The sequence below is a fragment of the Pongo pygmaeus genome, chromosome 2 (assembly GCF_028885625.2).
Source record: "Pongo pygmaeus isolate AG05252 chromosome 2, NHGRI_mPonPyg2-v2.0_pri, whole genome shotgun sequence".
NCBI lineage: Eukaryota > Metazoa > Chordata > Mammalia > Primates > Hominidae > Pongo > Pongo pygmaeus.
The window spans coordinates 107242013-107259637 of NC_085930.1; the positions used below are offsets into that span (position 1 = coordinate 107242013).

The 17625-nt window shown below is 45.4% G+C and overlaps 1 protein-coding gene and 1 long non-coding RNA gene across 3 annotated transcripts in view; one reads left to right on the top strand and one right to left on the bottom strand.

Moving 5' to 3' along the window:
- Window positions 1-428: 428 nt before the first annotated feature.
- Window positions 429-2531, bottom strand: CCRL2 (C-C motif chemokine receptor like 2). Of its 2 annotated transcripts, none has more exons than XM_054481577.1 (2): window positions 2261-2387; window positions 429-1887 (listed from the first exon to the last, which is right to left on the bottom strand). In XM_054481577.1, the coding sequence occupies exons 1-2, from the start codon at window positions 2282-2284 to the stop codon at window positions 838-840; spliced, it is 1074 nt and encodes a 357-aa protein (XP_054337552.1). In that variant the 5' UTR covers window positions 2285-2387; the 3' UTR covers window positions 429-837. The 2 variants fall into 2 exon arrangements, with proteins under 2 accessions (XP_054337552.1, XP_054337553.1); XM_054481578.1 differs by lacking the exon at window positions 2261-2387 and adding an exon at window positions 2454-2531 and having other exon boundaries at window positions 439-1887.
- A 357-nt stretch (window positions 2532-2888) lies between these two features.
- LOC134739177 (uncharacterized) overlaps window positions 2889-17625 on the top strand; it is a 37202-nt gene continuing 22465 nt past the window's right edge. The window contains exon 1 of the long non-coding RNA XR_010125729.1: window positions 2889-3058. This is a non-coding gene — a long non-coding RNA (uncharacterized LOC134739177). The remainder of the gene's footprint in view (window positions 3059-17625) is intronic.

Here is a 17625-nt window from a genome sequence, read left to right on the forward strand (position 1 = left end):
ACTCAGCCATAGAAAGGAAGTGGGACAACCTTTTGTAGTTATGTGCTGGTGAGGCCTGAGGTATGTGTTATACTTAAAAGGACAAAGCATTCATTTTATTAGACATTTCTAAACATAATTTCTCATTTGCTTTTGTTAAATCTCCTAAGATTCCATAGTCTTGATAAAGTACGAGAAAATACCAGAAACCTTGGGTTAGGGGAAGCTAGGTGCCTAGGGGTGTGGCAAGTAACCAAGAGAATTTAGAGAACTTCCACAGAACAAGTTACCTTACCTCTTTTTCCCACAGCTTCCAGCTAGCTAGTTCTCATCACCTGCGAGACAATGCGCCTGAAAAATTACTCCCATATAAATGGGCTGCTTATAATTTGGAATGTAGTTAAATTGGTTTTAAAAGCAACTTACAAATTATTTTAAAATACATTAAATAGATGTTTTAAAATACATTTATTTCATGTCGTTTGTCCCCAGGGTTTGGAGTTTGACGTTCTGGACCAAGCGTAGGCTCTGAGCAAATGCTATCAGGGTTGGAGAATCAGTTCTGCCACTTCCTAATTGTGTGATCTTAGACAAATTTCCACGCCATAGTTTTCTTCTCAGAGAAATGAGACTAGTCCTATCCACACTATGGACAAATGGTAGGAGGCGAAGGAGCTCACGTTTGCAAAGAGCCTTGCACAGTGCCTGAGACAAATTCAATGCTTAGCAAATGTTAGCTCACTGCTCCCTTTTCTTCCTGTATCTGATTTTGTATACAAATGTGTAAAAAATTTACATGAAATAATGCAAAAAGATGAAAATCCATGTTTATTCATCTTGCCTTTGGTGGATGCTAGTTTACACTTCAGTGGAATGGTCAGGTTCTTCCCTCGATGTCCCTTGTGCAGACTGCCCCCTGGGTTGAAGTTGGGTGTTGTTACTATGCAGATGGAAAAAGCGGCAGAGGTATTTCCTAAATGTCCCATCAAGAAACACATACAGGAGAGGGTTGACGCAGCAGTGGGTGGTGGCGATGAGTTTAGTGATGTGAACACTTTTGTCCAGGTTGTAGCTGCTCTTGCAGTCACTCAGGGAGAAGTGTTCTTTGAAAGTGGACAGGAAAAATGCAATATTGTAAGGCGCCCACATCAGAAGGAAGACTACCATTATGGCAAAAACAAGCTTGAAAAGGCTATACCTCTGCTCCCTGAACCTTAGTGTTTTTCTCATTTGCACATAGAGAAATGTAAAAATAAATAGGGGGAGGACAAGAACCGAAATGTTCATTTTTAAAGTCAGAAAATGCTTCCAGAATGTCTCATCAGCTGGCAGGAAGGGAGTTCTGCTAAATGCACACTTGTATTTCTGGTCTTCCATCTGAGGTTTATAAACCACGAATTCAGGCAAAGTGGCCAGAATGGCTGTTACCCACGCCAGGACACTTGTAATGATGCCACAGGGCACCCTCCTCCTGGCTGAGAAAAAGTTTCCCTTGTGCAAAAACACTAGGTACCTTTGCACAGTCAGAAGGCAATTGAAAAATGTCTCACTGTACAGGCCCGCGAAGTACAGTCCAATGAGAATTTTACACATGGGATCGCCACCAGCTTGAGCCCAGAAGGGCAGGGTAAGCAAGAAACACAAGTTAGAAACTGCCAAGTTTAGAAGATAGATATTTTCCACGCGTTTGAGTCCTTTATATTTTACCAGGATAAGCACAACCAGGAGATTGTCCAGGAGACCGATCACGAACACAGCAGAGCAGAGTGACGGCACCAGCTGGGCTGAGAGTGCCTGGGCGTCATACTTGTCACATTGCTCTGCCTCATTGCTCTCCAGTTCACCTTGTATGAGGACATCATATTCATCCTCTGGTGCCAGAGTGTAATTGGCCATCTTCAGACTGCCCTGCGGAGAAATGGGAGATGATTTTCCCCTTCGACAGCTGTCTTATCCTGGAGGAAACAACAAACTGGACCTGGATTCATACAGCCCTACTTTCCCTTTCTGGATCTACATTTTAGCCAGAGTAATTCCCTATTTCAGAAGACTGAAATAAACATTTCTTTAATGTTTGCCCACTTCCCCAGAGCAGCACCATTCCCAATCTAGTTGTTAAGCATGTAAGTGCTTAGCAGTGTGCCAGGTGCCACGGGAAATAAAGCTGGCATGACACCATCTTGGTAGAACTTACCTTCTTTTAGCAGAAACAGGACTTGCCTACATGAACACAATACGTAAGAAAATATACAATTAAAGAGAACCAAGTACCATGGCTTACTTTTAAGAAACGGGTGTAGATCATAATTTCTGCATGTTTAAGAAGTCTGCTCACCCCCCGAAGCAGCTTCCTGTGACAGCTGAGATGTTTTTCTCTCGAAGGGTATAAACAAATGTTTGCAAAAGTGAAACCATGCTCAGCATCAACATGGCCATAAGGGGTTAAATACATAGATGACACACAGATGACTTACCACTGGCCGAGCTCCTGTGGGGGAAGGGCGCAGCCTCCAGACCCAGCATCCGGGAGCTGTGGGAATGGCCCCGGACAGTGGATGGCCTCCTTTTGATCAGACTGCTCCTGACCCTGAGGGGCACGAGAAACCACCGTTGATTCCCCTGGTGGCTCTACCCGCCCCGCTCAGCGAGCTCAGGGACCAACTGAAATAAAGGACTCAAAAGCTCCCCCAGGCCTCCAGAGGATCTCTGAAGTGTCTGAAAGCAACCGGGAAGTTGTTTCCTCCTCCCTCTGGCCCTGTACCCCGCCTTTGATTTCCCTGTGACCTTTGACAGCCGTCTTCTGGCCTCCTGAGATAAGGGAACTGTGTCACTGCTGCTCTGAGTGATAGCAAGGAAGTGATGTCAAGGTGCTGAGAACTGCCAAGACCCTCTGGCTTGTGGCATGTGACACTCTGAGTAGGTAACAGGTACCAGCTACCGTCAGCAGAGAGGAATGTATGTGGTGACCACGAGTCCAGACCTGAGGGTCCTGATCCTCTAATGCGGCCTTTCACCAGTGTTCACAGAAACCCACCTGCTGATTCGATACGGGGACCAGGAACCTGCCGTAAGAGTCACGGTGTGTTTGGGTTTTTATTGTCATTTTTGAGGGGCACTGTGTGCTTTGGTTAAGACTGAGGCCTCAACAGAATTTCAGGAAAATGGAAACCACAGGGTGATGTCAGTTGGGAAAAGGCCAGGGGCAGAGGTGGGGCCTCAGCAGCAGTGAGCATAGGGCTGCCCTGGGTGTCAACACTGAGGAAAGCAAAGGGGTTTGCAAGCAGCCAGAAGTGATTGGTGCTGCAACTCATGGGGGAGCTGGCCCCGCTCGGAAAAGGAGAACCCAGAGGAGGAAAATCCCGTGGTGATGACACAGAGGTGACATCAAGTCGGGTGGGAGAGAACGTGAGGGGGAAAAGTTTAACCCCAAACTGAGGCTGGGGGCTAGGGTAGGTTTGAGGCCAGAGAGAAGGAAATTGAGAGAAGAGCCCAGATTTGGAATGGTGGGAGGAGGCTGTGGGGAGGGGAGGCTGTGGGAAGAGGGTGGAAGGGGGAGGGCACGGTCTGGAAGAAGGATGAACCAAGAAGAGGAACTTGAAAATACTGAAAAAATCTGGATGAACTTCTCTTGGGTCAACGACTCAGCAGCTGTGACTAACCTAATTTGGGGATCAGACCTATTTGCTTAGAATTTATATATTGATTAAAAGATATCCTTTTCACACCAAAGATGTGTCTGAGGTAGGATTGAATACAAAATGTGTACCTGTCAAAATAGAAATAGAAAATTAAGAAACTAGCCTGGCACTGTGGCACGTTCCTATAGTCCCAGCTACTCAGAAGTATGAGGTGGGAGGGTCGCTTGAGCCTGGGAGTTTGAGGCCAGCCTGGGCAACGTAGCAAGAACTCGTATCTATAAACAATATAAAAATTAGCCAGATGCAGTGGCAAGTGCCTGTAATCCCAGACATTTGAGAGGCTGAGGTGGGATATTCACTTGAGCCCAGAAGTTCGAGGCCACAGTGAGCCATGATCATGCCACTCTGCGCTCTGGCCCGGGTGGCAGAGCGAGACACTGTCTCTGGAAAAAAAAAAGAAGAAAGAGGAGGAGGAGGAGGGGATGGGGAGAGGAAGGGGCGGAGAGAGAACTATTAAGAGAAAAATAAACACAGAAAGAGCCCAGACAAATATGTGATTGAGCATTAAATTTAACTCCACGTGTGCCGACAGCCAAGGCAGAAAGAGAAACACAGTGATGTTTGATGGCAGAGGGGTTGGTGCTGGTGGGAACCTAAGCTGTAAGTGCCCTCTCCTCTCTCATGTGGGTCTCCCATGAGTGAGTGAGTGGGGGTCATCATGCCCTGGGATACTCTTCCCACCCCCTACAGCCTGGGATCAGCAGTGGCCCCTCCTCCTGGTTCTCTCCACCTCCTGCAGCTGGGCAGGACACTCAGGATCTTGAATGAGTAGGTGCGGGCAGCTTTACTCTTGATACTCATGGATCAGTTCCAGGAAAAGGAAGGAAAGTCAAGTCAGACTTTGAAACTTGCAAAACCCTGGGAGTACACACACTCTTCCTCATTAGTGGAGGACAAAAACAGCAGTCAGGGACCTCACGTACCACATGTCACAGAGCCATGTGAGATGTGAAATTTCCCAAGGAAAAACACAGAATCATGTGAGGTGTGAAATTTCCCAAAGAAAAATGTTTTGTAAATTCAGGATCACCCTGACTTCCTAATATTAGCATGGCCTTCACTTTCAGTATTATTTTATTTTTGCCTGATTCCCAGCATTCTGCCTATCCACACTCAGGCTGTGAGGTCCTTGAAACTTCTATATAGGAAGGAAGGAAGAGTTTAGAAGGCTGCAGTTGAGGCGAAAGGAAAGTTCTCTTTATCATTCTCATATCTGAAGCCATAATAGGGCCTCCTTGTTTGTGAAACGACACCACATTCTGCAGCCTTGGCAAGTGGCCCACAAACCTTACCTTTGAAGGTCTGAGTTCCTCTTTATCACTATAATTTGACCCCAGTTTTAGTCGAAGGAACTATCACTGTATACTCTCATTCCCCACTACGTGTAGATCACTCATTTACTTAATTCAATTATTCAGCAAGTATTTCTAGAGTGCCTAGCCTGTGCCCAGCTCTGTTCCAGGTGCTGGGGATGCACCAACGGACAAAATAGGCAAAAATCCTGACCTTCACAGAGCTCAAGTAAATTGTAAATTAGTAGGAGAGAAGTGCTATGGAGAAGGCGAAGCAGGGAAGGACAGCAAGAGAGGCCAAGGTGGCTCAGGGATCACATTTTAAATAGTGTAGTCAGAGAAAGCCTTGCTGAGAGCTGGCTGTGGTGGCTCATGCCTGTAATCCCAGCACTTTGGGAGGCTGAGGTGGGTGGATCACTTGAGGTCAGGAGTTTAAGACCAGCCTGGCCGACATGGCAAAACTTCATCTCTACTAAAATACAAAAATTAGCCAGGAGGGGTGGCGGTGGGTGCCTGTAATCCCAGCTACTTGGGAGGCTGAGGCAGGAGAATCACTCGAACCCAGGAGGCGGAGGTTGCAGTGAGCCAAGATTGTGCCACTGCACTCCAGCCTGGGTGACAGAGTGAGACTCCATCTTTAAAAAAAAAAGAGAGAGAGAGAGAAAGCCTTGCTGAGAAGATGGGCACTAAAGCCACAAATGGTTAGGTCCAATAGTTCATGATCATTGTCTCATTCTTTCTTGTCACTAAGTTCTTATATCAGGGAGGTTGAAAACACACACTGGGTGGTAACCTTAGCAATAATTTTACCGAAGACGCAGACATATTCTTCTTAATATATTGACCCTCAATAAAAAAGGCAAAGGATGTGAGGCTCCAGTTACTGATTTATCGCCTTTCAGCTCTTCATCCACTCTTCTGTGTTCTGCCTTGTGAGTCTAGAGCTGGACCCCATAAATATTTCTCATAAGAGGGTCACAGTAAGAGGCAGAGTTTTTTCTTTCTGGTTCTGGGATTTGTTTTTATTTTGTTTTTGTTCTTTTGGCTGATTTACCAGTGCTGGGTGGAGACCCTGCAGTGCCCACTCCCCAGTGAATTTTGCCGACACCACTACGGTGGCTTCCTGCTGACTTTTGCTGGCACTCTACTGGGTAGCTTCTTCTTAAATTTTGCTGGCACCCCCAAGAGCGTCTTCCTCGCCAGAGGCATGCCCACACTCTTGGGAATCTCACTGGTACCCCTTCGGGCAGTTTCTTGCTCAGCAGCCCCAACCTGCCACAACTCAGCAAACTTCTTGGGCATCCATTGGGTTGCAGCCACACCCCCTCCAACAAGATGGATCAGCTGGGGAGGGAGGGTGTTTTTTGAGTTCGCCCCTTCCTTGGCTGCTGTGCCTTAGCTTAGAGGTTATGGCTGCTCTCTACATCTGCCATTCCTGCATTCTTTAGCGTTCTCCTTACCCCCTTTAGTAGTTCATATCCTTTTATAAGTTAATAACTCATTATATTTAATGTTCATTGTTCACACTACTGGTGTGGTTTCTGTCTTGACTGTATGCTGATTGATACACACAACATTAAATTTAGTTCAGGGAAGGGATGGGGGAATGCTAGGATGATGCCTTTTTTAGAGATCTAACTTGATCTTGAGAAATAGGTATTAGATCAAAGAGCTAAAAACAGAATTACCATTTGACCCAGCAATCCCATTACTGGGTATATACCCAGAGGAATATAAATCATTCTACCATAAAGACACATGCATGTGAATGTTCATTGCAGCACTATTCTCAGTAGCAAAGACATGGAATAAACCTAAATGCCCATCAATGACAGATTAGATAAAGAGAATGTGGTACATATACACCATGGAATACTGTGCAGCCGTGAAAACAACAAGATCATGTTTTTTTGTGGAAACATGAATGGAGCTGGAGGCTATTACTCTTAGCAAACTAACACAGGAACAGAAAACCAAATACCTCATATTCTCACTTATAAGTGGGAGCTAAATGATGAGAACACATGAACTCAAAGAAGGGAACAACAGACACTGGGGTCTACTTGAGATTGGAGGGTGGGAGGAGGGAGAGGAGCAGAAAAAATACCTATTGAGTACTGGGCTTAATACCTGAGTGATGAAATAATTTGTACAACAAACCCTCATGACAAAAGTTTACCTATGTAACAAACTTTCACATGTACCCCAGAACCTAAAATAAAAGTTTAAAAAATTATTGTTTAAATGCATAATAACAAATTTGGAAAGTTTCAAAAAAAGAGAAATAGGTATTAGAACGTTTAGACTGATGATAATTTAATCTGTCCCTTACTATGGCTTCTTCAAATATAATCTTTCTTAGATTATCAATTAATCAATCCATCTATCTAATTTTTATTAGCAAATAAAACGTTACAGAAAATTTGTATGGAGAAAAACTATGATAGTGATAATCTCACATAATAGCCATTATAAGTTTTAAATACCACTGCTTCTTAATGGGAAATGTAGAAAAACTACTTTTAGAAAACAATCAATTTTCTTCTGAATTAGTTGTTTGATATTGAGTAGTAGATCGAAGAGGCAAATAACGGCACATAATTTTAAAGCTTCTGAGACCACCTTATCCTGCCCCCAGATTTTCTTTCCCATAGTTGGCTGATCCCTAAAATTCCACCTCAGTACCCAACATTTAGTAGCTGTGATACCTGGGAAAGCAGATAATATTTCTAAAATACAACTGTGTTGATAATCCACCCTGGAAATACAGATTTTATATGTACTTACTAGAAGTGAAATAGTGTTAACTATTCCCTAAAGCAGTCTTTCTCAATGCATGTTCAGTTTATTCCGCAGTATGCTAAAAAGTGTAAAAAAAAGGACGGGAGGCTATTGCTCATTTAAGTTTGAAAAATAGCTGGACTAAAAAACTAAAGCAAGTTTCTTTACTACAGGACTTCTCAGAGCCCTTCATATACTAACAGGCATGATAATCCTTCATGAGGAAGAAAGGGTATGGAGTGTTTCCCAAAATGTTTTGATCATGAAGCCCCTTTTAAAATTTTCATACAGGTACTTATAAGCTAAAAGTTCAGTGAGTATATTCTGAGAAATGCTTCCTTAGACACACAAATATTACTGTGTTGTCTAGTAATAATAAATAAATATATTATTTATTAATTTGAATTAATTAATATTATTAATTTAATAAATAATAAATAAATATTACTGTGTGGTCTAGTGCACCTCCTGCCCCAGCTCTGAGGGAGTGTAATTGACTGAGGGGCCCAGCTGTTGCACTCTGAGACCCATGTCTGCATTCATGCCAAGGCTCTGTCCTCCATGAGCTGCTCCCACTCCATGACCCTATTAAGGACACTATGACAGGCCCATCCCTTGGAGAGGGACTCCTCTGATGGGTGCCTTTGGCACATGCTTCAGCCAAACCTTGCTTCCTTCCCCATCTCCTTCACTTGGAGTCAGACCTTCTTGTGATCTGATGGCTTTCCCAGCTTCTCCTGGCTCCCTTTGCAGTCCTGCAAATGTCACAGACATTTCCTCTATTACACTTCTTATATGCCAGACCCCACTTTGGGTTCTGTATCTGGAAAGATTTGGACTAACATAGTCTTGGAAGGAAGGGCATCATTTTCTAGAGTCTTGGGTCCTTCGCTTACCATGAAGTAATACAGTTTGCAGCATTTAGATCCCTTTCTTCTTACCTCCCATTTACCTGTGGCCTGCATGGACCAGTCCTTTTGGAACACATAAAGCCACTTAATTCCATCATATTCCCATTCTGTCATGTTTGGCCAACTTCTCAGCTCATATGACTTTTTCTATTCCTCATTCTTTGCTTTGTGCTTCCTCTGCCCTAACCTCACCTCCCAATATTTCACTTTCTCCCATGCTTTTCCTCTGTGTCTCTGGAACCTGAATTCTGACAATTTCCCTGACATCTTTGATTTATGCCAAAAACATTCACACCATCTCCTGTCCCTTGAGGATACTCCTTCCTTCTCACATCTGTCTCAGATTTGGGAGTCAGAAGGTGACATCCTTGGCCTCGGTGCCACTTTTTGGCTATTAATTCCCTTCTAGATATAAAGGAGACTGCTGTGGGCTGCAGTTCTCCGACTACATTGCTCTCTGCTCCACCTCACTGCTATCATCCACTGACTGCCTGGTTGCCCCTATTTTATTCAAGACTTGTGCACATGGATAAGGGGCTTCTATTCACCCCAGTTTCCTACATCATCCTGGTGGCTTAGTTGTCCATGTGGACCCCCATCTGGTGCCCAAGTCTCAGCTCATTAACTCAACTCCCTGGCCTTTGGTTTCACTCCGCTAGTGCCCAGCTGAGGTTTGTTAACATTGATTTACCACTGAACTCTCACAATAAAATTTCTCACTTTTCTGATGACAACTTTTACTCCTTTGGTTTCTCTCACTCCATTTATTCTTTGTGTAATATGTGTTGTTCATCAAGCCTTCCTTTGGTTTCTCTCACTCCATTTATTCTTTGTGTAATATGTGTTGTTCATCAAGCCTTCCAGCCTCTGACTATCAGCCCCTCCCACGGTCACATCCCTCTTTGTCTAGCTGAGATCCAGTAGTCTGTCACTTAGTCTTTCTCTTGTCAACACCCTGACCTCTCTTGAAGCCCCAGCCTTAGATAAATTATCCTCTACATTTTTTCTTTGAGTGTGTGTTTCTGAGAACAGCTGTTTAAAACCACTTAGCAGCTGGGCTCAAGCTTGTAATCCCAGCACTTTGGGAGGCTGAGGTGGGCAGCTTGCTTGAGCCCAGGAGTTCAAGACCAGCTTGGGCAACATGGCGAGACACTGTCCCTACAAAATATACAAAACATAGCTGGGAGTGGTAGTGTGTGTCTGTAGTCCCAGGCCCGGGAGGCTGGGGTGGGAGGATTGCTTGAGCCCGGGAGGCAGAGATTGCACTGAGCTGTGATTGTGCTACTGCTACTACACTCCAGCCTGCGTGACAGAGTGAGACCCTGTTTCAAAAAAATAAAAATAAGTAAAACCACTTAGCTACGTGGACAAGATACATTGGTAATTTAAGATCTTCAACTAGCTTCCAGAGATTCTTCTAGATTCCCTGATAACTCTTCTGAGTGTGACAAATTGTCACTTTATCCCATTTTTCCATCAACTATTTCAAGCTACCTAAAGCTTCCAGTCTCTTCACCCCCATTCTAATGACTCCCATTTACTCTCAGGAAATGATCTCATCTTCTGCTTTTCTCAGAACTCCTCAACTCCTCAGGCCCCAACTTCAAATGCAACTGTGGTATGTCTACATTTTTCCTCTCTCCATGGACAGAGTTGCTCCTCTTACACCAAAGGCTAATCTCTCCCCCTGCACTCTGGATCTCATTCCGTTTAACCTTCATCATTTTTTCCCACATTTTCTTTGAGTCCCAACTTTCTCCTCTCTATTAGATTATTCAGAATTTTTAAATGCTCAGATAGCTCCCTTAAATAAAGATTACAAACCCACCTTGACCTCAAACATTGGTCTGACCATTTACTGTCTCTTCTCCCCCTCTTCCAGGCAGCTTCATTAGTTGTCCAAACTCTGTTTCTACTTCATCACTGCTCATTCCCCACTCTACACCCTGCAGCCTGGCTTCTGCCCCCACCATTCCACTGAGATTGGTCTCCCTGGGTTCACCCACACATCCCTGTGGTTAAATGTAATCAGCTGCCGGGGCAGCTAATGCATCATGTGCCCATGAACGGGAAGTGTCCAGGATCTCCCGGCTCTGCATTACTACAGACAATAACAACAACAATAAGACGCAGACATCAGTCCAGCCCACAAACACCATTATATTTAGAGATTCCCAAGCTGAAGTGGTGCTTAGGATTTTTTGACACCTGTTAAAATGCTATAGAATCTAAAAACATTAACACAGGACTTTGCAGTGAAGATGACAGTGTAGTGTAGATGAAGATGAGTAAAGCAGGATAGCAGACTCTTCCCTCCTCTAATATCTCAATGACCAAAAACTAGTTTTAAAACTATAACATCTGCCGGCAGCAACTGAACAAGAAATAGGGCACGATCTTACATCAAAACGTTGAAACATGGTGCTTTAGAGATATGCCTAAACCCAATCCTACTGGGTTTCCCAATCCTATGGAATAAAGAAGGAAAATAAAGAAATCCTGAGAATTGTCTAATACTCTCCAATTACGAGACAAGTGGCCTTGGGGGGTGAATATGCATTCCTAGAAAGAAAAGAAAATATTTCTTCAGTTTGACTTGAAAAAATGGAAAAAATTAAAAAAAAAAAGACAAGAAAAAAGAATTAAAAAAAACCCTATTGAGTTAAAGCTCCTACATTCCAGACGGTAGAAGGGTTTCTAGGACTTTTCATAGACCAGGACAATGTGCTGAGTTAGGACAATAAGACAAATTCCACAAGAGTGAGATACACTCTTGTATATACCGAATTGGCTCTGGTATAAAATGTGTTGCTTTTTTTGGATTTTGATTTTTTATAAAAACAATTTTAATAAAGTAATGATTTCATCAAATCTTTAAGGGTTCTACTAGTGCGTAGAGCTTTGTTAGAGGTATACAGAGGTTTATTAGCTCTGCCAGCTATCACTCAGGGTGATCCATTTCCTTGTGTGCCTTGCAGTTTCAACATGAGTGTGTCTTGACTGGGGATTATTTTCTCTGCAGTAGCTTTTCGTGGCTTGAAGTGGGAGCACTCCTTTCCAGAGGAGTTTTGAGTTTGTTTCAGCCAGGAACATTGAGGGCATCAATGGCCTGATATGAATTTTCCCCACCTGGTTTTGGGGTCTTCCATTTTGAGGGTATTATAAACCTGTGCATGAAGCACAGGTTTTGTATTCTCAGAGATTTTTCCCATACCACTTAAAGCCTAGGCAAAAATAGATAAGTGTTTGTGTTTTCCTCTGCCTGTGGGTGAATTTCTTCTAGTCTCCCTTTTCCCAAGTGCTAGATTTACATCAGGATCTCTCAGTTCCGGCTCCACATATCCCATAGCCTTCAGCCTTGCTGTCTGCCCCATGAGGGAGTTACACTGACATGGCCTTTTTGATGCATGTGGCCTTTGATTTGTCTGCATCAGACAGTGACCAAAATGGTCTCTTTCCATTGAGTAGCGTTTCAATGAACATTTGTTGTAAAATGTGGTTCCTTTATTCATCTCATAGGTATTTAGTGCCCACTGTCTTATAAATCTTCCTTTTGCCCTTCCATATCCATTCTCCACTCTCTACCCAGATTTATTCCGGGGGAAGCTCACCTTATTAACAGCAGGCTCCCCTGTCTTTCAATTTTCAATTGTGTTTGGCTGATGGGGAATTTTAGGCAGAAGATTGGAGAGCAAGGTCAGGGGAGTCAGGCCCTGGCTCCCTCTTGATGGGGTCTAGTGGGCTGATGTGTCCCTGGACGTAAGGGCAGCTCTTGTCAGACAGCTCCCTCCCCTTGCCCTGTCTGGCCTTGCAGTGGGAATGGTGACCTGCTCTCACTGGCACCAGGCACCGCACTGTGTATCGTGGCCTCCCTATACCCCGTCCAAATCTTTGTATGGAATCCTTCATTAAACTCGCCTCAGTTGCCCTACTTAGGTGTGCCGTTTGGCTTCTGCCAAGCTCCTGAAAGACACCTCTCCCAAGTCCCAGGAACTTTGCCAGACCCTGGGGAGAAAATAGTGAACAAAGTGGAACCATCCTCTGTCCTCATGGCACTGACATTCTAGAGGGAGATTCAGGTATGGAACTGACTATAATTCAGGGAGTCATGTGCCAGGCTGGGGGAGCACACAGGAGCAATGGGAGCTGTCCCAGGTGCACCCGGCCTGGCTCATGAGGGGCAGGGGAAGGTTTCCCAGGGTAGGTGTCACCTCAGTCAAGGCCACATGGATGGGAGCTGGCCAGGTGAGGAGTGGGCCTCTTGTCCCCCTCCTCCTTTCCTCCTAATGTCTGCTTTTCAGGTTCTTGAGGGAGTTGTCTCTCAGAGATGGGGCAAGAAAAGAGACAGTGATAGAATTCAAGATGGTGACATTTTATTATTTATTAGCACCTGTAACTGAGTCTTAGTGAAAGAGAAAATTGAAACCAAGTGCCAGACTGTTTTAGGTTGGATTCTTGGGAATCCAGGGCTCAGGCTCTCTGAGAAGGAGAGTTGTATGCAGCAGACTTGTGGGGAGGGCTTCCAGGAGACACAACTGGAAAGGAGAGAACAAGACAGGACCAGGCAGAGGGAGAAGCTGCCCATGTGGTCACAGAGGAGGCCTCAGTTATTCCTACAAGGAATTAGGAATTGAGGGGAGGGCGCTAGGCCTCTGCAATCCAACATTAGCCCGTCATTGGCTCAGCCATCCCTGGGAAGGGGGCATTGCCTGGGCAGGCAGCTCCAGTTCCCAGGAAGAGGAGTAGCTGTGAGTTCCAGCACCTCTGTTCCCATCTACGGGGTTGGGGGCATGGAGAGATGCATTGGCTTGAAGATGGCATCTGGGCAGAGTCCCACAGCATCCACTGTACAGGCGGAAGGTTCTGAATTTCCTGCAAATTTCATTTACTCTGAATGATAGAAAATGGAAACAGAAATTTCTAAAGCCACAGTGTCACAAGACCACAGAACCCACATGTGGGCACACCGAAGGAGGAAGTCATGTGCACAGGAGGCCACACTGCCCACTCGCTCCCCTAAACTATGCTGCTAGGGACTCATCCATCATCATTGGAGTGTGAAGTGCCCAGTTTTCACAGGGTCAGTCAAGTTGGGCAGACACTGGTCTGACATGAATCATCTTAAATAGATAAGAAAGGTTTCTTTTATGAATAGAGGTAAAAATTAATACACAAAGTAGCATCCTCATTTTAAAAATATTCCTTTAGTAAAATTAAATGACACATTGTAACTGTGAAGGAAAGGGTTTGGGCCTGGTCTTCAGTCTGGGTGGTGAGGCCCCTAAGCTGGGGACTGTGAAGGCCCTGCTTCTTCCTGCTCATGTCTCCCCCAAGGACAGTCCCAGAGTCTCCACAGAGGCTCCAGAGCCTCTTCCTTCCCAGGACCCACAACCTCCTAGCACTTGACTGGAGCCAGCTCCTACATCTGCACAAAGTCCACAGTTCCCATCTCAGCCACACCTTGTGGAAAAGGTCTTGGAAAGGGCCCCTTCCCTACCTGGTAAACCAGGACCTTCAACTTCATAGGCTGGTCCTGTCCTCTCGGGAGAGCCCAGAGCTTGGGGGCAGAAGTTGTGCTTTTCTAGGCGGAAGGAGGGAACATTACTTTGTATTCCTTTGCCATGAGTGGGCAGAGGAGGAGACCAGGCAGGAGTTACAAAGTCTCTGCATTCTGATTGCATCACAGGGTTCCGCGGATGTTTTTTCCGCTCTTATCTTACTCTATGTCTCCGCAACATTTGACATTGCTGACACTTCCTCTTACTCCGCGAGCCCTCTCCCCTGGGCTGCTACAAAGCCCCGGATTTGGCTCTTTCTTGGCACATCTCCTCATTGTTCTTTAGGGCTCCCCTTGCTGCCTGCATTCCTCCGGGTTCTGCTTGAGCTATTGAGTCCACCCCTACGGCATCCACTGCCTGTGACCCCAGATGTAGATCTCTACTCAGTCACTCTGCTGAGTTCAGTGTCAGCACGTCCAGCTTCCCCTGACACTGCCACTTGGAGGTCCCCCAGGATATCCAACTCAGCCAGTTCTAAAAACCAAACTAATTGACCCACATCCTAAAACCAGTGCTCCCCATTTCAATGGGCCAAGACCCAAGCCTTGATCATATGCCTCCCTAAAAGTCCCGATGATCGAAGTCCTCCCTTGCAGCCCTCAGATCCATTAACTTCTCTCCACTCAGGGCTCTCCTACCTTGGAAGAGGCCTCTGCTATATTCTGGAGAGAGCATTGCCAAACCTCCACCTAGGGGCTCTCCTCCATTCTTGCCTTCTTCCAATACAGTCTCCACATTGCCAGGGCCAATACGAAGTTCAAAATAGGAATCTACTCCCTGGCTTGAAACTCCTCTCCACCCATGCCACGGGCCAACACTCCTCAGTGCCCACGGTGTGCAAGACCATCCCCACCTGTCCTCTCCTTCCCAGGTTCCAGCCCCATTTCTTTCTGCTCCCTTCTCACTTTCTGCTCTCAAGATGCCACTTACCATTTTCTGAAGTTTCTTTCTTCCCACGTTTTCTCACACACTGTTTCCACAGAAATTCCTCCATTCCTGTCACGTACACTTTTCCTTGTAATTTCTTCTGTGTGAGAGACCCCACCCCATTCCAGATACAAACAAGCTGGGAAAGACACTGAGAAGTGCTGGAATCTCAGGACGTCTTGCTGGCTGGGAGATGTGAGACATGTTCTCCAGGTGTGCACGCGCCACTGTGGAGGCTTGAGAGGGTGGTGTTCTGGCCCCTGGTGGGACTCACGATGGGCATTTGGGAAGGCAGTGGAAATGGTAGAGCGACGGGAATGAGTGGGTGAAGAAAGAGTGCTTGTGGACAGCCTGACTCTCCTGTGGCCATGCTAAGAATCCTGAATGTTCCACGAGTCTGGAGTAAGTAGCCAAAATCTGCCAGGAGCCTGTAGCAGCCCCTGACATGCCCCAGAGCCCTCCTTGATAAGGATACAGCAAGGAGGAAGCACTAAAGCAGGGATCCTCAGCCACAGCCCTGTTGATGTTCTGGATGGATAGGTTTCTGTTGCAGGGGGTTGTCCTGAGTGTTCCAGGATGTTGAGGTGCATTCCTGACCTTCACCCACTAGATGCCAGCAGCACTGTGCCCTCAGCTGGGACAACTAAAATGTCTCCAGATAACACTGGATGTCTCCTGGCGGAACTGTCATCCTCTGCTGAAAACTGAAACACTGGAATTGGTAACTGTGGGGTGGGGGAAGGGAAAAAGATTGGCTGGGGAGCACTGAACAGAAAAGGAATCCTATGCATCCTGCATTTGACTGAAAAATCACGGGGCTGGATTGAACATGTTAGGAAGGATTAAATGGATTCTAGAACAAATGCAGTTCAGGAGGGAAAAGGTTGTTTGGTTATAAAATGGTTTCATTTGTGCCGATTTAACCGTGAGATATCAGAAGGCTGATTCTTGGTTCTCAGGTTTTATCTGAGCCACACCACTTCCAGGAAGCCAGCTCTGACAGCCCAGCATGGGGCCTGGAAGCCCTCCTATGTGTTCTGGAGCATGTGTCACTCTATGTTGCAATTGCCTGTTGACCTCTCTGGCTCCTATCTGCATACTCTTACCTCATTCCTTGAATACAGGAATTTGTGCACTGTTGTAACCCTAGCACCAGCATACTTGCTTCTCAATAAATATCTGTTGAATGAATGAATAATTTTCAATGCAATTCCCTTGAATTAGTGACACTTTTCCCTATAATTTTTTACTAACTTCTTGGTGGAAAAAAAATTTTTTCTTTTCTTTTTTTTTTTTTTTTTTTTTTTTTGTGTGTCTCTGTTGCCCAGGCAGGAGTGCAGTAGTGTGATCTTGGCTCACTGCAGCAACCTGTCAGGCCTCTGAGCCCAAGCTAAGCCATCATATCCTCTGTGACCTGCACATATACATCCAGATGGCCTGAAGCAACTGAAGAACCACAAAAGAAGTGAAAATAGCCAGTTCCTGCCTTAACTGATGACATTCCACCATTGTAATTTGTTCCTGCCCCACCCTAACTGATCAATTGACCTTGTGACATTCCTTCTCCTGGACAATGAGTCTCAGGAACTCCCCACCGAGCACCTTGTGACCCCCGCCCTTGCCCACAAGAGGACAACCCCCTTTAACTGTAATTTTCATTACCTACCCAAATCCTATAAAACCACCCCAGCCCTATCTCCCATTGCTGACTCCTTTTTCAGACTCATTCTGCCTGCACCCACATGATTAAAAAGCTTTATTGCTCACACAAAGCCTGTTTGGTGGTCTCTTCACATGAATGCACGTAACACAACCACCTTTAGGGCTCAAGAAATCCTCCTTCTCTGCCTCCTGAGTAGCTGGGACTACAGGTGCACACCACCACCCCCGGTTAATTTTTGTATTTTTTGTAGAGATGGGGTTTTGCCATGTTGCTCAGGCTGGTCTTGAACTCTTGAGCTCAAGCAATCCACTTGCCTCCAGCACCTAAAGTGTGGAGGGAGAACTACTTCATTCTGAGAATGTGGGAAAAGTGGGGACTTTGTGTCCATGTTACTTCAGGCACAAGTTGCAAGAAGCAGAGGATGGCTCAGGTTTGCCTAGAAATAAAGGACAGTGCTGGAAGATTGGTGGCATTGGTCACAGGAAAGAAGGAACTGCTGGACATGTGGACTTGGAAAACACATGACCCAGGGCAGTTCTGTGATGGGACATCTTCCTTGGACGGTCATGGGTCTCCTCCCCAGGGCACTGCCTCTGTGGGGCTGCATCATGCTCACCATTTCTGGAAGCTAGAATCCGATTGACTCATCTTGGGTAGTACACACCTAGAATTCATAGTAGGAAGGGGGTCTCTTTCATTTGTGTCCACCACAATGGTCCTTGACAGAAAGCTCTTTTTCCTCCACTTCCCTTATCTTTTCTCTCTTCTCTTCTTTTCTCTTTTCTTTCTTTATCTCTCTCTCAATTTTATTATGAA